Source organism: Neolamprologus multifasciatus, chromosome 5, assembly GCF_963576455.1.
Source record: "Neolamprologus multifasciatus chromosome 5, fNeoMul1.2, whole genome shotgun sequence".
Taxonomy (NCBI): Eukaryota; Metazoa; Chordata; class Actinopteri; order Cichliformes; family Cichlidae; genus Neolamprologus; species Neolamprologus multifasciatus.
In genome coordinates this window covers 14,317,209-14,338,843 of record NC_140443.1, presented here as the reverse complement: position 1 = coordinate 14,338,843, position 21,635 = coordinate 14,317,209, and the positions used below count along the sequence as shown (strand labels likewise).

Sequence of the window (21,635 nt, the reverse complement as noted above, 5' to 3'; positions counted from 1 at the left end):
CTCACCCAGCTGGCATAGGCTCCAGACCTCAGCAACTCTGAATCCATTAAGATTGGGTTAATGGTTGGAATTTCTCAAATGTTGTTTTTTGCTTTTCTTTGGTTCACAGAATGGGAAATTGAATAACTTTTTAAAACATCACATGCTGTACTTAGAGGAAAAAAGCAAAGTATCAATCCTATTATGATGGTATGGATCCAGTACCAATACCAGGGTTAGTATCATGTCTGACTTGTAGATGTTGGAGAACGGTCACTTAAACAGAAATTACAGCATCATGAATTACAGAAGATAAACTTGCATACAGATTAGTAGAGTGGTGAAAATGTGGAAGGTTTTAGATACATTCCTCTCGACTTGCATAATCAGTTTTTCCAGTAGTGTCACACTACAGTCATTCAGTGGTAGAACCTAACATGCCAAGAGAAACTGCAGTGTGCCAAGAAGTCGGGGCTTGATTGCAAGCTAGTAAACATGGATGCTGTAGGTTTTCAATTTTTTCTTTTTGTAAGACCTTTGCAGGTGGCTTATAGCCTAGAAAATACTGCAATTCATTGATCCCCCAGTGAGCAATGTTGAAGCATAATTTTAGTTTACAAGAAGACTTCACACAGCCTGTCAGCTCATTCAAGTTTGTTTAAGAAGGCACAAAATGTTCCAGTTCAGGTTGAGAGAATTGTTAATCAGAACCTGTTTGGTACAACATCAGAAGTCTGTTCTGCCTTGTATAATCTGTATCTTGGTATTTCTGAACTTGCAACAATTATATAAATGACATAATCGGAGGGTATTCATAGTTATTTTATATATTTATATATTATATATTTTATATTCATTTTCACTACAAAGCTTGTGTTTTGTTTATTATTTCATTAAAGACTAATGAATTTAGAGTTTCTAACTGTCAGTGATGCCGCAGTGTTTGTTTGAGTCTGGAAACTGAAGAGGTGTCTGGACTCGGAAACTGCTAATGATGTATGATGTAAGAAGCAGATGGTCACCTGCTCACCAACTTAGCCGGCACCCCGAAATCACGTGCTGTTTAATGCAGCCCTAGAAGAAGGACATTACTCAGCAAAATCTATCTAGAAGAAATAGAATTTGTAAAAAGTTTTAAAATGTGAATCTGTAGAAATGTTTTTACTGTTTATAGCTATAATAGTTGTCTCTGGATCTGTAAGGGTCTATCACCCAGTCTGCATTTGGTGCCACATGACTGAGGGTTGGGTTGCCTTAGGGCTGTGTGATATAACGAAATATAAAAGTCTGACATGGACCAGAAAACTGTACTATGCAAATTATGCCGCAAACTGGTCAACACCACAGACTCAAACATGACAAACCTCTTCTACCACCAACGTGAGAATCGCGTGAAAGTGTATAAAGAGAGTTTATGGATGAGAAGCAAATAAGAGCGGTCAGGTGCTCAAAATAAACCTTAGACTCAAATGTTAGAACAGGCTTTTCCCCGCAGCACGCCATGTAATAAATACTCACAAAGAAAATGACAGCTATTGCAACTTATAAATATACACTTTCATGCATTGGTCAAAACACTCGACTCCAGATAAACGACGCCCAGCTGAAAACACTTAACGCAAGTCGAGTTGCCCAAGTTTCACAGAATTTACAGAAAATGCACTATTGTATGAAATATATCGTTATCGGGATGAGAAATGTCTTATATTGGGATATGTGATTTTGGTCATATCGCACAGCCCTAGGTTGCCTTGTTTGCAGTCAGCCTCTGTTTGGCTGCTGTGGAGATCTCCAAAGAATGTCTTTTCCTGTTGTTTCCCAATCTATATGTTGTCAGGAGGGAAGGCAGGGACCAGCTGTTGCCCTTTTAAGATGGACTTTACATCCAATACGTTGCTCTGAACTTTGTGCCAGACTCCTGTGTATCCCTCATCAAATCATTCACCTGTTTTTTTGCTATTTTATGTTTGTTTTTCAATTTAAATGGGCTATATTTAAATTTATATTTAAATTTCTTCTAAAATGTCTTATAATTCCTAAATATAAAATAATTTGGAGCTCACCTCAAGGGCTTTAGGAATGTCACCATAAGTGTAATTAAAACAAATGGTATTTAATTCACTTGCACACAGAATACATTTTGTTCATCAAGAAAATGGACATACTAAACATCCAAGTCAGACCCCCTGTTTTAACTATATTGACCATGCACCCTTTCATGCTTTTGTGCTTGGTCACACCTCCCAAAGGAAAGTATTAATTTAATGAGTAGTCATGCTAAATAAATGAAATTATAATTACTATCCAAAATAACATTAATTATACTTTGTGCCGTAATCAAACCTTGGTTCTTGTTTGGCACAGCGGTGGATGTAGGAAGGTTACCATCTGTTGGCACTTAGTTCAATGTGAAGCTGATATAGCCTTCACACACTGCACATTGATGAGACACATTCCTCTGTTGTGCGTGCACGCGCATCTGCATAGTGTTTTGACAGCTGCCTCATCCCCCTCATTCTCTGCAGTCTCAACTCAGCTGTCCAGTGTGTGAGAGAAAAGGCAGAAAAAGGAACCGCTGACTTTAAGCAGGGCCAACAGTGACCTCTCTTATGCATTTAACACACACTCCTACACATATTCACTTTTAACACTTGCAAGTCCTGGCATCTTGTAAATTCCTTAATTGTTTTCTCCTTTTCAGCCCCTTGAATTGCCTGCAGGGGACTACATATATGTCAGAACTGGTTTGGCGGGTCTATGTGTAGGCACTTTGTTTGCTTTTCCTGGTAATACTCATGATGTCATAGTTTTGTGGTATGGGAAACGGAGAAGTTGTGCATTTGAATTTTTTTTTTCTTTCTACCAGGATAGACAGACAGACAGACAGACATGAGTGACAGGTATCAGTTGGTGTCCCATGTTGCTGTTTCTCAATGTGGAAACGTGTCAGGACAACTTTCAGTGACAGCTGACTTTAATTGTTCGTTATCCACTTTCATGCTTCATAGACACTGACAGCATCCTTGTGTTGTGTCAATACCTGTAACATCAGTCGTTGAATACAGCCAGAAAAGGCATGCAAAATAAAACCACACAGGTAAACTGTTGTAATTGAAGATTTTTTATTTATTTTTTTTGACTGGACAGTATAGCTTTATTTAAAGTCTGCTTCCCACATATGCAACTTAAAAAAAAATATGAAACTGTCTCTCTCTCCAAACGTCATAAAGACACATTTATGCCATAGGATGCCATAGGGCTGGGCGATATGACCCAAAATTCATATCTCGATATTTTTTAGCTGGATGGCGATATAAGATATATATCTCGATATTTTTTTTTATAAAGCCACAAGGTAAGAACAAAAAGAGAGTTCTTAGTCAAAGCTGTGTCCCAGATGTCACACGGGCACTTATTAACATACAGCATAGATGTACATGAAAAAAACAACTCAAAAATAAATTCTGAGCATTTATTAAATAATAATGCTCCATAAATAAAATAAAACTGTTGTTTTTGTGCATAACAAAAAGCTCACAATTGTGCAGTCAAAATGTAAACTAAAAGACGCTGAGCATAATAACAAAGACAGATTTCACAGCTGCTCTGTTCCCAACTTCTACTGTGTGACTGACAGCATTGAGTTTGAAATCCTCTTTGTAACCACGTCTCTTAACAGGTGCCATTTATGGTCCTTATACACACACAATACGGTAATATTACGTTGAAGCACAGTACGTATCACTCCGCGAGGCTCCTCGGTAGCTCGGTACTAAAACATTTTTGACAGATTGCTGAGCGCCGTGTTCCACATAAAATCGGTTCGCGGTCATCAAACACAACCAGAATTCATACATAAGGCGCGCTGTCAACTTTTGAGAGAATGAAAGGATTTTAGGCCGTACATGACGTTAGCGTGGTTAGCTCGTTAGCGTGGTTAGCTCGTTAACACGTTGACGCCGTCCAGCCCCACGCACGGGGCGATGCGCAGTAACTCGTTAACGGAGATTTGCCGTGTCCATCTTGTCGCTGCCTGCAGGTGAAGCAATGGGGGAGGAGGGGGAGTTGTGTTCAGTGAAGGAGAGGCGAGGCCGAGTAATGTTGCGTAAAGACAAAAGTGGACGAAAGAGAGGCAAACTTGTGGCTCCACAAGTATAGTTATAACGTAACATAGACTATATCAATATAAACCATATTGTCACATCTTATATCTTGTATAAAAATATATCGATATTTTTAAAAAACTCGATATATCGCCCAGCCCTAGGATGCCATTTGATTGATGGCAGCCGATTCTCACGTGTTGATTTTTTTGTTATAGGTTCCTATTACAGGCATTGGCACACTTTAGTAAACATCCAGTTTTTAAAAAATATTCTAATAGGTGACCTCACAAATCAGCAAAGCCAGAAAATCTTTGTCCTGTCAGACATTTCATCCTCCTTTATCTGCTTTTGTTGTTGCTTACCAAACTGAGCACTTTGGCATGCTTAAAATTGAAACTGGCAGATTATTGCTAAATCCACAAAACTATGAGGCATCTTTTCTTATTGAGCTGCAGCTACTTCAGACCTTAAGGTGGTGTGTTAATATCTATTCATGCATTCATTTTCATACGCTCCAGTTTAGAGTTGTGGGGGCTGGAGCCTATTCCAGGTGTCACAGGGTGAACGTTTGGGAACGTCCTGGACAGGTTGCCAGTCTGTCACAGGGTTAATGTGTTAATGTAAGGCCCCATAATTCTCAACAAGAAGCTGGTTTAGAAAATAAGTCGGAGCTTTTAAAGCCACTTATGAACTCATTGCATTGAGCCATTGGTTTAAAGCAATCAACACCTGATCGGTTAGAGTATCCCTAAATGGAAGAGGTGATACTGTCTATGGCTGCTGACTAGCTAATGTCACCTCTTTTTCCGATGCGTGTGTGGGGGGGATAGGGTGGGTTATCCAATTAAATCACATGTGATAAAGGCTCTCCTCTTTCTCATGGCTTTAACTGCTGCTCCATCCATTCATTTTCTGAACCAACATTTTGCTAGAAACAAGCGATGGATCAATTATTAGTGCAAATTTAAAACCTATAGAATAACAAAATACTTTGTCAATATAGTTTCATGTTGTCTCCTTTGACTGCACTCTTTGACCCACTCAACAAATTTGTCCACCAGCAAATACACTAATTTGTAAAATTCCATAGAGACACAAACTTAAAAAGGAACTGAGGCAACGGTAAATGAAGCCACACTTTTTGCAAGGTAAAACGACAAGGTTAAATTGAGTTGGTGTATAATGTTGCACCTTCTTGTCAGAATTACCTGTGAAAGTGAGGTGAAAATGTTTTAAATATAGCGCGCACAAATTGATTCTTGTATTGCTAAACTGCATGTAGCTTTACAACAACCCCATTTTCATCCATTTCAAAGAAACAGAAGCTCTGTACTGTTTCAAGTAGACATACTGACATGCAGACATGAATCGCAAGCTAAAATCCAACGCTTTCTCGCTTAATTTTGGAAAGAAATTTAGGAAAAGAAATGTCAAAAGGGGACACAGCAGTCTCAGTGAAGTTGATATTAATCTTCTGAATCCTCATTCAGGTAACGCTAAAATGAGTTGGATGAAGTAGTAGTCCAAAAATAAGTTTCAGAATAACTAACCCAGAATGTACAACAGTGGCGTGAGCTGCTTTCTGAAAAGAAAGTCACAAAAACAAATGTAGACAGGGGAAATTACAGTAAAGTTGTATCTGAAGAAAGCAATGGAACGCATTGGAATTACGAGAAGTACAAGACAGTGGGCAGGTAGCATGGCTGCCAAAATTTGCGAATGCAATAACTTGAGAACAAGGCAACGTAGGATTTTGAAATTGATACCTTGGGTGCATCTACTACAAATCTCAGAAGAGTTTGAATCCTGGTGACCTGGCGAGGTAAAGTTTTCTGAAAATCTTGGCGAATATGATAAATCAAGAAGGAAGTCTCCTAGGATTTTTAAATTGATGTCACACATGCATCTACTAATAAACCAACCACTGACAGCCGCCAGTAATTTTTTAAAATATGAATTTAATGACCTGTAGTGATCAGAATGCTATGAAACACAATGGAGGGGAATTATTTAATATATTGCTTTCTTAGAAAATGCCAAGATACATGCACTTTGTTGTCTCTGCTCGAAAATAAGATTATACTTCCACCACTATGTGTGCTGTTTAAGAATTCCTGCATTGATTTAAAGTCTTTGAGTGTCTTCCTCTTCTAATTTCTATGAGTAAAGGAATGCCAGTATTTATTAATGTTAATTTTAAAGTGTGACAATAAGAACAGCACTAGAGTTCAATGAATCTCATCACAATCAGCTGATTTTCAAAGCAGGTTCCCCTCATCTCTTGATTCCACATGACTGGTTTCCTCAGTAACCAAGGAACTGTTGACGTCTTTAGCATCATGGGGCTTTCAAAGCGCACACACACAGTTACACACACAGAGATCACAAGACGACCTACTGAGTCCTGACTAATTCCACCAGAGGTTTCCTAAGGTCAGCTTTCTCTGCATGTTTGCTTGCTCAAGTATTGCAGAGGTAAACATGCAGTTTTCTCTATATTGACTGGTCAGCTGGTCAGTTAATCAATAACAAGTGGATCAATAGAGGGGGAAAGGTTAAATGAGCCACAGTGCATGCAGAAATTGAAAGGCCTTTGAGTCTAAACTGATCAACTATGTAAACTCATGGTACATAGGGTTTTTTTTCTTCTCCTGATGGCCACAATCACAGTAGGTTTGGAGGAAAAGAAAACACTGGCGGCTAGTCTCGGTGGAACAACTCAGGAGCATAAAAAAATGACAGGAATTAATTCACACATACACACTTACAGGCTTTTCTGAAAGGGCCACATTATGAGCAGTGAGGAGGAGAGTGAAGCTGGAAAATCTGGGTTTAGGAGAAGGACGAACAGCCCTCACTCTGTTTCTCTGGCGTCGTCTTTGGAAAATGGAGGGAAATTATCAGTGACTGGAGTTTTGTTTTTCCTTTTTTTCCCCCACTTAAGACTGATTGTAGTCATGTAATTCTTATTTACTTACATATAGCTTGTTTTGGTGAATTATATTTCAATATTTTTAGAACACTGTGTCTATGTCTATGGTAAAAAATCCTAAATAATAATCCTAAATTAGACAAAAATAAGATCAAAACAGTTTGATGCCAATGCTTTGAGTATTAATTTGTCTGATGTGGTTTCCCATCAAAATTTTTGAGTGTGTCCTTTAAGTATGGCTGGGCAGTTGATCAAATATTCTTTTCAGTTATTATTTATGGCTTCTGATAGTTGAAACAAAGTCAGTCCCAGAGACTGGTCAGTGATCCCTTGGTGATCACAGGTTACTAAGGAAAAATTGGTATTCCCCAGCCAGTTGGCGAGTAGTTGCTAAAAGTGACATAAGTTGCAAATAGGTATAAAGTACTGTACCCCTCCTCCTCGTGATTGTTTAGGTCTCTAATAGATTGCCACAGTCGGCCACAACGCCAGTTTGTTTCCAGTTTGTTTCCAGTTTGTTTCCAGTTTGTTTCCAGTTTGTTTCCAGTTTGTGTTTTTCACGGTTTCATTATCACTCATCAAGCAGTTGGTGAGTGTTTGCAGACGTCAGTGTGTTCCATGTAAGCTACAGGTGACCTTAGCAATCTGCTAGTGACGAAGGAGCTTTTAAAAATGTATTTATTTATTTTTATTGCAGAACCCTGTTTGTGACTGATTTCACCTAGCAACAGCGAGGAGTGTCTAGCAACTACTTGCTAACTAGTCAAGCAGTAAACATTTTTCCTCAGCAACCTATAGTTTTCAGGGGGTTGCTGATGGGCTCTAAGCTTGTGTGATTGAAGCCTAAAATAAACAACCTCTGTATACGATTCCTGCTTCGTCTATGGGCATGTGAAGTTTAACTGCCGGTGTTTCGTCAAAAGGATGTGGAAATCAGTGTTGGAGGTCATTAAGGATCTTCTGTAAAGTGGAAGTTACAGAACCACATTTAGGGTGGTGTTTTCAAACAATAGTGGCAGTATTAATGTTATTATGTCAGCTGATGTAATACACATTCCAGCTAATGGCTTCACACAAATCTGCTGGCACACAGATGGCAGGAATATGCCGTCTGTGTGTTGGCTTTCTGTGCCAGAAAATTCAGCAAAGAACATCACAAGTTAACAACAGAGCAGGATTTAATTTAAGAAAGAAATGCTCCTGGCAAAAATATTAGAAATGGACCGCAAATGGCATATATCAGGCCTCACAAAGACACAGCGTTGTATGATACCCATGGTCAAGCATGATTTACTGGTAACCAAATACTTCTGACCTTTTGGTGTATTTAAAAAAAAAAGACTTCAAATTCATAAATGCAATTTTTTAACTGCTTCAGAGCTTTAAATCTGCATTATGTCAAATTTAGAACACAACAAAATGTGAGAATCAAAAACAAACTCACTCCCACACTGAGTCTGTCTGATCTTGTCAGGTTACATTTTTCTCTGAAGTCAACTCCACGCCACACGGAGCTCTGTTAGACATGTCTGAACACAATCTCAAGAACCGCCTACACTGTTCAATACCTGGTTGCACACTTTTGTTTCACTAGCCCTGTGGGCATATTTGTTATTGATATATTGCATTTGACCTTTACGCTAAAATGATCCATGAAAACTGATTGCCTAACCCCAACCTTTCCACAGCCTTTTCACACCATGTGTGATTCAATGGCTGAATCGCACATGGTGTGATTCATGTCTTATTAAATAAATGTTCACACCATGTGTTAGGGTTAAAGGTCTTTGATTGTTGTCTTATATGGAGGCAAAATAGTGGGAGGGTGTCATAACTGTAACTTCTAGGAAATGATGGAAGCACTGGGTTATTTGGAAAACAAAATGAAAGCTATCTACATTGTTGCTTTAAACTTTGGAGACCTGAAACTGCCAAATGGAAATGTAAAAAGAAAACAAAATAAATAAATAAAACTGGTAAATATGGGAACGTCTGAACGATGCTGTGAGGAACGTTACCTTAAAGTGATCCATATCTAAATGACAGAATGTTTCCACTTTAACATCTGGCTCAAGCTGTCCTTTTTTACCTATGCTACAGTTAGGGCTGTCAACAATAACAAAAATATATAAATCAAATTTTATAAATTAATATTTCAAAAGAAATGAACATTCACTTGAAAAATATTTAACAGTTAATAGTACCAATAAGTGCACTGTATATGCATCATGGTAGTACAGTAGTTAGCACGGTCACCTCACACCAAGACGTCTCCTGGTTCGAACCCCAGGTGAGGCATTTCTTTGTGGAGTTGGCATGTTTTCCCTGTAGCTATGTGGGCTCCCCACAAGTACTATGGCTTCTTCCCATTGCCCAAAGACATGCATGCTAGGCTGGTGGTTAATTGATCAAAGCTCTGTATACAAGTATGTATAGTTGAAGAGAGAATGATTAAACTCTTCTTTGGAAATACTTTGGATGTTGGACAGAGAATGGCAAAAATGTAGAACTTGAACTGCACTGATTGAACAGATATTGAAAAATCTTTATCAATTAGCTCATGATAGAAGCGTCATTGACCGCAGCTGTTTTAATGGCTTGGTTATTACCATTTAATTTTGATGAAAAGGTAATTATTTTTCTTTATGTGAATGTACTCAACTATGACCTATTTCATTCTGTGTAGGTATGTATGACATGTTTAAAACATGTTCAAGACATTCAAACCTGTGTGAAGTTTTTGAATGATCTGGTTTATACAGCAAGGGTTATTTGAGCTTAACTTGAACCATGACATGAAACTAAAGTTATCTAAAAGAGCCCAGAAAATCTTAGAAAATGAACACTGTCTGGGCTGGTCCCTCAGTTCTGTCTACTGTAAGCTCATTAGCCATCGTTATGTCTTAGAATTTTAAATAGAGATTTAAAACGTATTTAAAGACTTAAAAAATATTTTTTAGGCCTATTTGGAACATCTGCTTTAGCTGTATTAAGATAATGATGATATGACTGTAACATTTAAGATTTAATTGATACCTGAGCTGAGAACTGGAAGTGCAATAGGGAAATAAACACACCTTGCCCCACCCATGAAATGAACCTAAACTTCATACCTGAGAGTACATGTTTATGAATGTTACACGTGCTGTCCACCATGTTGCTGCACGTGTTGGGCTCATTGTTTAGTTACAACCAGAGGAGGTTGAAAGGAAGTAAAGGGGATAACAGAAGTCTGGAGGAGGGGGGCACTGAGGATGGATAAGAGAGAAAGAAAGAGGATCTATAGAAGCAGATGAAATGATGGACGATAGATTGAGTGTTAAGGAGTGAGTGTTAATGTGATAGTCAGTTCAGTTTTACTCTTAAATTGCTCTGTGAGTGGATGAGCAGACACACCTGATCTGCCAGTGTAATTGTCCTTTTGTTTTAAGCGTGTCAGTTATGAGTCAGCTTTGCGGCCTATGTGAGCCTTCCTGCTTCCTCCCTGTGCAGGTCTCTGATTTAGATATTCAAACGACACAAAATGAGTCAGTGTGAGCTCACACAGCTCAGTCTCTTTGCTGAAAATCTGCTATATCACTTTCATCACACTAGAGCTGAGTAAAGTGGATGTCACTAATTGTTCGATTCAGTGTCAAAGTAGGAGAGCTGAAATCACAGAACATACCCACACAGTCACAAATCATCAAAAGACCTTTGCTAGAGGCCTGAAAAACATTGAAAGCACCTCCATATTGGTTTTAAAAGAGAAAGGACAATCTTGCTCCTCAACACCATTGCAAACTCCTGTCTTTCATAAGTAGAATTAATGGTTCCATAGTAGTGTCTGTTTTGTTTTTGGATATGCAGCCGATGCAGACCTGCTTGAGGCCTGCTTTATATTTAAAAAATTGCAGTTGGGTAGTATTAGTCAGTGTAAATAGAATTGGTGTGCCAAAAATGCCAGTTAAATGTCTTATCAAAAGAAAACAAAGGACCTTGAGACAACAGCTACGTACGTTCACTTGCATCATAATTAACCTAATTTTAGCCTTGATGACTTTGTGCCATTTATATCTTTTAGACTTCTAATCAGCTGCTGCAAATAGCTTGGAAAGGCACTTTTCAGTTCTTCAAATGAATTTATATCCAGTTTTCACTGAGTACTCCAGGTTCCAGACATACATGTTAGGTCCGGTTTATTGATGAATCCTGTTGGTCAGAATGTAAATTGTTGTATGTCTGACTCTGGGTCATATAACATATTGCTGACTTATCCAGGGTATACCCAGCCTCTTGTTCTTTGAGAAATAAGATAGACCCAGGGATCTTAAGTTAATTGAATAAACAGTTAAGAAAGTAGGTGGATGGAAAAGGATGATCGACCGACCAGATCAATCTAAAAAAAACCAAAACAACTTCCACATACCTCTGGTGCTTAGGATCGTAACCAGTTTAGGAATGTAACTGCCTTTGGGTTTGTTTGTTTTTTTAAATTTGAATGAATTAACAGGATTGGTTTGTCAAAAGTTGTCATTTTTGTTGCACAAAAACAAAACACAACAAAAGGAAAATGGGCTGTGGAAGTAACGGTTCTGTTTGTTTGTCTCAGACGCTAAAACATTAACAGTTTAACAGGAAGTGCTGTGTCCACAGACACACTGAGTCACACAAAGAAACCTTTATGATGAGCAGAGGACGACAGAGGACTCACTGTTGAAATGAAGAGGCATTTCTGTCCCCCCTCTAGTTCTTCTGCCTCAACATTTATGTGACCTCCGAAATGTGGAACAAATCTGAATAAAGGTCCCATACACCCACCAACCACTTTATGCCCAACTGCTCTTCATAGCAAATACCTAATCGGCTAGTCACGTGGCAGAATCTCACTGGTTTAAAGAATGTAGACATGGTCGAGACTACTGCTGGAGATCAAGTGTAGCATTGGGAAAGGTAGTTGAAACAGCATGTGTGTCTTTTTCAGAAACTGCTCATCCACAAGGAATTGAATGCGTACTCACTTTTAGGCTTCACATATCTGACATGTATATCTATCTATAGATATCGACCTATCTCTCCATAATAAAGTTACAGAAAGTCTTAAGAAACAATACAGACTGTAAAAAAACTGGGCATGTATGATAGATATCAATAGGCTCAACACAGTGCAACCTGGATAAACCTTAGATATTCATTTTAATAATACAAACATCTGCATATAAGCATCTCTGTATACATTTTTGCTGTATCATTTAGATGACAGCATCACAATTTGGTGTAAACAGTAAAGAATGGTACCTGTCATGATTGTATTAACATCTCATGCTGCTGTGGTTTTTAGCCTCATGGTGGCAGCTGAGCAAGATTTAGTCATCATAGCCTTTCACAGTGTTGTTGTTGACCATGTCTGTCCCTGCATGACCGCAGTGAACTCATCTCTTAATGGCAGCTTTGAACAGGATACCACAACACTCATATCATCCCAAGCTGGTTTCTTAAACATGAGTTCACCAGGGGCTTTTTTTCCCTGTCACACAGGCTGCTATGCTGTAAATTCTGTACTAAGAAACACTTGGTACAGAAACTGGTGCTGTGTTACACTGACTTGATGTGTTATGTTCACGCGTTTTATATAGTGTTATGAAAATGTTCTGAAGAGGTCCTAAGGTTACGTAAGCTTCTTCATTGTCTAGTCATTCTGTCATCCCTGCTGAAATACACAAATAGCTGCCAGAGTTGGACAAGAGATGCCATCAAACTGCACTAATGGCAGTGCTATCCATCTTTCATACTGCGTCCTGGGTGGCCTAAAAGCAAAATGTGTAACCACAGAGAGATGGACACACACTGAGAACTTTATTTCCTACTTACTTTACAATGGAAAGGAAAGGAAGCTATATCAGCAGGAGAGCCTTGTTGTTTGTTTGTTTTTTAACCTTGAATGAATAGGCCTACTGTAATTAGTGACCATTAGGCTACTGAATTAATTTCAGCTGATCAGCTAAAATGTTACTAAATCATAAAACTTGCCTGAATTGTGTGGGGGTTTTTTTTCCCCTCGCTTTTTTTTTATTTTTTAGGCCTATAGTTCTAACTCTTTTAGTCTGGTTTTTGTGTGTAAATTGGCTCACCGTGGCGTCCCCACAGACCTCACCATTTTACTGACGAAAACAATCCCGGTGAAATAAAAAAAATGTCTCTCCAAACTAGGGATGTCTCAACACCAGAAATTTTGTAGTCAGTATCAATTCCACTAGAATTACATGATTCTCAATCATGACACTCAACTTGATACCAAAACAAAGTGATCATCCCACATACAAAACTCCTTTATTAAAAGCTTGTTTTAAAACATAGACACAGTGGCCGATCTTTAATTACATTTTGTTGGAGAGGCTTTAATGGAAATGTTAGGATAGTTGTCCTGAAGATTGCTAATATTATAGTTGCATTACATTATCATAAGCATTTAATACTTGGCATTGCAAACATTTAGCCTATGGAGCAGAGTTGATTTCACAGCGGCAGTGCCAGCTGTCTCAAACAAAATGATAACATGTTTTCAGGAAAACATATATATTGGATGTCGGTCTTTTAGGTGCTTTGCTAAATTGTAAGTATTTCCTCCCTTGATCCAAAATACACGATAACATAATTTGCATATTTCCTTTTGCAAATCAGTTTCACCCTTTTGATCATTCCCCCTCAAATGCAAATTACTTCCCTAGCCAGCTCAACCTTCCTTATCAATTTTATCAGTGTGTCGCAGCAGAGCTGTCGTGGCAGCTGCACCAATCACCATTTTCCACGTGTACTTTTTACTGTTCTTGTGGGGTATCTTTTTATTTTTCTTCAAGTAAAGTTGGACTACAACACTTGTAGCTGTACGCTGCCTGTTTCATTTCTAGAAGAACTGTCACCTCAGTACATTTGGTACTATGGTAACAAAGAAAAACAAGTACCACTGCCTTTTCAGTATTTTGGCATCTATTGGTATTTATTCTGGTATTTATCCCTACTGCAAACATAGTGTTACATCAAGCCTAAATATACAATCAAACTAACAGATGCAAACACTTCTCTCTATTTTGGGTTTGGAGATTGTAATGGTTGTGTTCATATATGATGTCTCGATTCATAACATGAAAAAATCACAGCTCTGGGCTCTCACCCACTCAGATCATTGTTCTTTAAAGTGGGAGCAAAATGGGGAATACCTTTTATAAATGATATAAAGATAACCTCCCGATGTGCACACAAGCTCATTATCAAATGTGTATTAGTCAGTGTGTTTAAATGTGTCTTGGCCGTGTTTGCATTTGTCATGCTTTTGTGGGTGTTTCAACATGAAGCTAACATTGTAACATCATATAAACCCAAACTGGTTATTAAAGGAGGTGGTGTCTTTCTTACATAATTTATTAACAAAATGAGACACACACCTATTATTTCAACATACATTACACCACTCGTCATAAGATTTTAATCCGATTGATTTCCAAATAGCCTTTAATGAAGCAACAACCTCACACAAACTGCTACAATGTTCAAGAGCTTCAGTTCAGCTCCTGTTTTTGTGTTTTACAGATCATGCAGGCTACGGGCAACAACTCATTTACTCATCTCAGAATTTTTTTTTCAAGACTGATATCTACTACAATTTTACTCTATTTACCATTTTTATTTTATTTAGCATTAGTATGTTTCAAGCTCTTTACTAGACTTTTTTTTTAAAACTTCATTTAGCTTTTTTTATGACATCATGTTCGATTTTGTTGATAATTTTCATTGATTAGTTTTTGTCTGTTGTCATGACTGCAACTTAGTGAGCAAATTCAAATTCGAAACATAAATACACTTGATGCCTCTTGTCAAAGTCCTTCTATGTCTTCACTACGTATGTTAATATAAATCTGAACAATCAGACATAAATTGCTGCTGCAAGGGTTGCCAGACACTCAAAATCATGATGTGGAAATTTTGTTTAGTTCCATGTAGAGATATCGTTTAGATCTGCCGAGCTCAGAAACCTTTAGGTTTTTGGAGCCCTTACGTTGTTTTGAAGTATGTAAAGTTTAAGGTGGTGTGTTATACACAAACCTGACGGATATCCTGTCATCTGCTCATAATGAGCTAGGTTATGATCTAGATTTCCTTCACTGGATTTTCAACAGCAGCAGTAAAAAGCTTTAAAAAAATAAATTAAAAAAGAGTCGCCACATTGATGATAGTCATCTGGGTAAAATCGCAGTGATAAGAGCTCCTTTTAAAACTGACAGAGGTGTTGACTGTCTTATGTCTGGTCTTTCAGCAGCTCCTTTGATGTCTTTCACAAATATACAGTCAGCAAATACCAACAAAATCCAACCAAATCTCTCTAATAATGTGGATTACATGTCAATTTATTTAATTCCTGCTAAGAGCATGCATAGCAACAGGTGTGCGTCTTGATGAACACACAGATTTTTTGCATTGCTGGCAAATCCTTGTTTTCCTTAATGATCAGCCTCTGCACAAAAATGTTTGAAAACCACAGAGCTGGACTAGCTAGTTAGCTAAGATGGGTTTTTCCTGACTCGGACAGGAAACTTAAGCGTGGGAGTGGACTCCATCCGTAACAATGATCAGTCCCAGGCAAGTAAAGCCACTGACTGTGCTTCTCACACAAAGTGCTATTTCTCAGATTAAAAATAAATCATAAATGCTTGGGTGAAGATATCTTTACTGTTTTATTAAAAACTGTAAAAAATATGTTGTTCTGTGTTATTTTAATTCATTTTCCGTCAGGTCTGGTTGAAGCTTTTTGTTATTATGTGGATTTAAAAAAAAAAAGAAATGAATTCCTTGGTGCAGGAAACATGTCCTGAAAGGAAGATTGTTCTTCTCCTCTTGTTTTTTTTTTTTTGATCAGCAGTGTTGGACCCTTAAAAAAACAACACTAACACTTGTTAGGAATTATAGATCAATAGAGCCGTGACTGATAACTCCTGTGGTTCTCTGTATCCATTTGTACAGTTAATCTCATAGAAAAAAACTATATAAGCTATATATCGTAATACCTAATACCGTAATGTAATTGCTTTACATTTTATTATTAAATTTTGTGAGTGCTTTAAAATTAACTCTATTCTGATTTTTTTTTTCTTTTTAAAAATAAAACTTATTTTCTGATTGTTCCAGGTGCCACCAAGGAGATAGGCTCAGCGCTAACCAGGATGTGTATGAGACACCGGAGCATCGAGTCCAAACTTAAGCTGTTTACCACGTAAGACACTAATTCTCACTCTCCACTCACACACAGCTTTGAATATAATCTTTATGTAGGAGGGCGGTAAGGCAGGTGAAGGTTTGAATGATGGTGCGGTGACACCATTTATCAGGCAGTGTGGGAATTAGGTAATTATTTCCAACAGACATATGTTAACACCAACTGTGTGTGTGTGTGTGTGTGTGTGTGTGTGTGTGTGTGTGAGAAAGCTGGACTTGCATGCTATCCTGATTTCACCCATTATCACTGTCACTGCAACATTACAGCTGTCCTGTCATTACTGTCTGCTGTCATTAGCAGAGGTGTCAGTCAGTGACGCATATATTGTGTCTCATGCGGATCACGGCACATGCACTCAGAAGCCACATTATTAGGTATACCTGTGCTGCCTGTCTGGAGTCCCCTACAAGTTTTGTTCTTCCATCTTCTTTCATCTATATAAATGAGAATGTTAAAGAAAACATCTTATTTAAAGGCAGCAGATATCTGCTATAACAGCTGCATTATTAAATTGTAAAGTTGTCTCTTTCCAGCCTGCTGAGGTAATGCTCAGGTTAATTATTCTGTCCCTTACTGAGTAATAAAGTTGTGCTTTTACAGCCTTATTTAATATTTAACTCAGCGGCTTCATAGTAAAGACACAGCAGCAGCACATAATTTAGCATCAAGTGCACGCAGGCACAGATTCCCAGTTCAGTTATTTGAACCACTCATTTGAAGAAAAAGAAGTCTAGATTAAAGTTACTATTCAGATTGTTTGTTGTAAACTGCTTTTGTAGGGTGTGGCCAGTTTGTTTATATTATGAAAAACAGTGGAACAATGGAAGCACCTAACACGTATACCAAAACACATTTGGGCTCTCATTCACTAAATATGGGGCCGTATTGTAAAAACCTTGGTGTCATTTTTGATCACTTCAGTCACAAAAAGCATGTTTTAGGCAGCTCCGGAGACTCAGTAAGGTCAGCTCAGGTTTATACAAAAAGGAAATCTAGAGATGGTCATGGATGCTTTTATTTCCTCTTTTATTTTGAAAGTTGTTATACATGTAAGTCTACATAAAGTACAGCTTATTCCTATCATTCTTATTACTATGTAATTTTAGAATTGATTTTAAGATTTTAATTGATGACTTGTTGCCAGTCTTACTCAATAAAATGTGTGAACCATGAGTAAATAAAGAGTAAATCAATAAAGATTGATACAGTTTCATCACAAAGACATTTGGTGCCGTTTCTCTCCTGATATCCACAGTAACATGAGCGTATAAAAGCATTGAATTCTCACACTGAGTTTGTGAATGCGATAACTCAAGAACAAGGTGATATGGGCGCTTCAAATTGATACCATGGGTGCATCTACTAAAAATTTTGGATCTTAGTGACTTCTGACCTCGACTGACCTCTGGTTAGAGGTTACGTTTTCTGAAAACCTTATGAATGCGCTAACCCAAGAACAAGATGATGTAGGATTTTAAAATTGATACCATAGGTGTATCTACTAGGAGGCTGAGTAGTAGAACCTACAATTGCCGGTATTTTAAAAATTGATAGAGCACTGGTCAACATGTAATTAAAGTTTTGTTTACTATTCCTTTAGTTTAGTTACTGGAAACGGATGGACAAAAGTCAATTTATAAGTATCTTGATGCATTCTCAATCATCCAGGAAATTAAATCTCCAAAAGTTGATTCTGTCCATCTGGACGTAGCGTTTTGTGGGAGAAACGTTTCGTCACTCATCCAAGTGACTTCTTCAGTCTCAGCTGACTGCAGGTTTCCCCAAATCTTATAAACAGCACATTTGCATAATGACTGAAACCAGCCCACTGAAGGAACAATGGGCTGGGAGGTCAGTTCCTTAATCATAATTATGCAAATTCTCATGACCATTGATCAACAACCACTGACCAAAACTCACTGATCAAAGCCCACTGATCAATGGCCATGAGTACCATTCACAGGTAGTTGGGGAATGGCTGCAATCACAGCATTGTAAGATGGCGAAAGATGTACCCTTAGGCCCTTATTGGAACTTCACTAAAGTGCTCTTTTGATTTACAGTGTTAATTATTTCTAAAAAAACTGTTTCCCCACAGTGTTTTAGAAAGTGAGTCTATATATCTCTCTTTGCCCTCAGGTCCCTCTCAGAAGGTCTCATCACACCTCTGGAGTTGAAAATGGAGGAGTGGAAAAAAGTGGCCAGTCAGCTGGATAAAGACCATGCCAAAGGTATGTCAACAGGCTAGCGCGCACTCACAGACACTTAGGCAAAGACAAAAGCTTCCTCACTTTCTGCTTTTTCCTGTGGTTCAGAGTACAAGAAGGCCAGAGCAGACATCAAGAAGAAATCTTCAGACACCATCAAACTGCAGAAGAAGGTGAAGAAAGGTAAGAATCACCACCTTCATTTCACCTCCAGCAGGTTTTCAGCTGTACTCGGACAACAGAAAACAAGAAAAGGACAAACAGTTTATTTCCCATGTATATATAAGTTGTAAAACATGGAGTTATCACAGCTTATTCATAGAAGGCTTCACCTTCTATATATGTAAGCCATCTTCCACAGTGAGCTAATCTCCGTAGTAAACAACATGAATGTTTTCGATCCTGCCTTCATTGTGTTAACATGAGCGTTGTCAGCTCTCTGATGGGTTATTTCATGGCCATCCTTCTGTCATCTGTGCCCCAAGAAAAATCCAATCTTAAAACATATTTATGTATTAAAAGAACAGCTATGCACCACTTTGGTTTTAAGCATATAAAAAAACGAGCTCTTTCAAAGTTTTGACATTTTAACTCTAATACTGTCTCACCCCGCAAAGATCAATAGTAAACAGTCATCCTTGCTTATTTCTTTGTACTAATTTGGAGCATCTGGAGAAATAGTGGTCTCAAAAACTCATCTATCAAATATGATACACCTAACTTTATTGGGTTTAGAAATAATCTGTAGTACTAAAACTGCACTGTTAGTTTTGCACTAGAAATTCTCATTGACCTGGCCTGTATGGCGATGGAACTTGTTGTTCCTTAAATTGTGTTCGGACTTTGGGGTAAATAATAGAGCTGGGCGATATATCGAGTTTTTAAAAAAATATCGATATATTTTTATACGAGATATAAGATGTGACAATATCCTTTATATCGATATAGTCTATGCTACGTTATAACTATACTTGTGGAGCCGCAAGTTTGCCTCTCTTTCGTCCACTTTTGTCTTTACGCAACATTACTCGGCCTCCCCCTCCTCCCCCATCGCTTCACCTGCAGGAAGCGACAAGATGGACACGGCAAATCTCCGTTAACGAGTTACTGCGCATCGCCCCGTGCGTGGGGCTGGACGCCGTCAACGTGTTAGCTAGCTAACCACGCTAACGAGCTAACCACGCTAACGCCATGCAGCCCAGAGGCGCTGCACAGCCTAAAATCCTTTCATTTTCTCAAAAGTTGACAGCGCGCCTTATGTATGAATTCTGGTTGTGCTTGATGGCCGCGAAGCGATTTTATGTGGTACACAGCGCTCAGCAATCTGTCAAAAAATGTTTTAGTACGACTTTGGTAAGCTACGGTGCCTGCAGCGCTTGATGGATTGTCAGAGCATTACGGCTACCGAGGAGCCTCGCGGAGTGATACGTACTGTGCTTCAACGTAATATTACCCTACTGTGTATAAGGACCATAAATGGCACCTGTTAAGAGACGTGGTTATGAAGAGGATTTCAAACTCAATGCTGTCAGTCACACAGTAGAAGTTGGGAACAGAGCAGCTGTGAAATCTGTCTTTGTTACTATGCTCTGCATCTTTTAGTTTACATTTTGACTGCACAATTGTGAGCTTTTTGTTATGCACCAAAACAACATTGTTTTATTTTATTTATGGAGCATTATTATTTAATAAATGCTCAGAATTTATTTTTGAGTAAATTTTATGTACATCTATGCTCTATGTTAATAAAAGTGCCTGTGTGACATCTGGGACACAGCTTTGACTAAGAACTCTCTTTTTGTTCTTACTTTATGGCTTAAAAAAAAATCGAGATATATATCTTATATCGCCGTCCAGGTAAAATATATCGAGATACGAATTTTGGGTCATATCGCCCATCCCTAGTAAATAATGACTTGTTGACATGGGGCTTGTTGTTGCTACCTTGCGACTGTTTGATCTTATCTGAGGGTGTATCTCCTTCGGGCTTGTTAATCTTGTTTGGTCTTGTTGGTCTTGACTTTAGAATTACGTGGATTTGTTTCTACTTACTTTGTGCTTCTTGGACTGCTTGTGTTTGATTTGGGGCTTGCTGCAATTACCTTACTGTTGTAAGGTAATTGCCACTTTTAGCACAGTCAATATGAGATTAAATGTCTTCCCTACCCAAAATGAAGGGGTATAGTCAGCTATTGTGCTTATAGTAATTTTGTAATTGATCATTGTTTTAAATCTGCCAATATTTTTTCACTGAATAAATACTGTGAGAGCAGCCTCTGTACAGTGAGGCCTGAGGTCGGACTCCAGGCTTGTCAGTTGGACTTGTGCCAGAAACCAGGCATACTGGCAGGCAGATACCTGTGCCACTCCCTCCCCTGCTATCAAAGTAACACACCCTGCAGTTGCAATTGTTGCAGCTAGCCTTGACATCCCATTACCAAACAAACTGAAAGCTTGCTAGGAAGGACTGCAGAAGGCCTTTTGTGCTAGAAAGAAATAAATTAAAAAAACAAAACAAAACAGAAATGCCACAAATGCACATGCTTGCATTCATAAACACACATGCATACACGAAGATTGAAATGCAACCTCAAGGCCTCTATACAAATATCTTCTCTGTCCTGTGGCTCTACAAAATCCAATGGGCAAATGCAAAGATAGAAAAATAGTTTGAGCACACATCACAAGTGCAGACCCGCCCAGGGTAAACAGTGATGCCTGTGAATTTAACATCCCTGAACATGTTTCTGCTACTCCTATTCCTTTTTGGTCCTTAACTCTGTTTTCTGTCTTTTTTCTGCAACATTCCCTTTATTCTGACTTCTGAGCTCAAAATGACTGACCACATTAGTTTCAGGCAGTCTAAAAGATCAGTAGAAAGTCAGAGCATTTGAAGAAAAGTTTGGGTTAATTACAGCTTGGGTCTATGGTTTCAGCTGTGCTTTCTACTTGTAATGATAACGCTGTGCTGAATATGTAAAGTTAGAGATCTCACGTATCCGCCCTGAGCTGGTGCTGTTATGCGGGAATTTTTTTTATCTAAAGCTAAAAAGCTTTAATCAAGTTGATGCTAAAAATGTAGCTTCTCTGAATGTAGGTCAGTTTGAAAGTGACAAGCATATAGACAAGGCTGGCAGTGTTTCTAATCATCCCATGTTTTACTG

At 38.3% G+C, this 21,635-nt stretch overlaps 1 protein-coding gene across 4 annotated transcripts in view; it reads left to right on the top strand.

Moving 5' to 3' along the window:
* mtss1 (MTSS I-BAR domain containing 1) overlaps nt 1-21,635 on the top strand; it is an 80,430-nt gene that overhangs the window by 31,590 nt on the left and 27,205 nt on the right. For all 4 annotated transcript variants that reach the window (XM_085160460.1, XM_085160459.1, XM_085160461.1 and 1 more), the window contains exons 4-6: nt 16,177-16,261; nt 18,404-18,495; nt 18,580-18,654. In XM_085160460.1, coding sequence (XP_085016586.1) covers nt 16,177-16,261; nt 18,404-18,495; nt 18,580-18,654 — 252 coding nt within the window. The remainder of the gene's footprint in view (nt 1-16,176; nt 16,262-18,403; nt 18,496-18,579; nt 18,655-21,635) is intronic.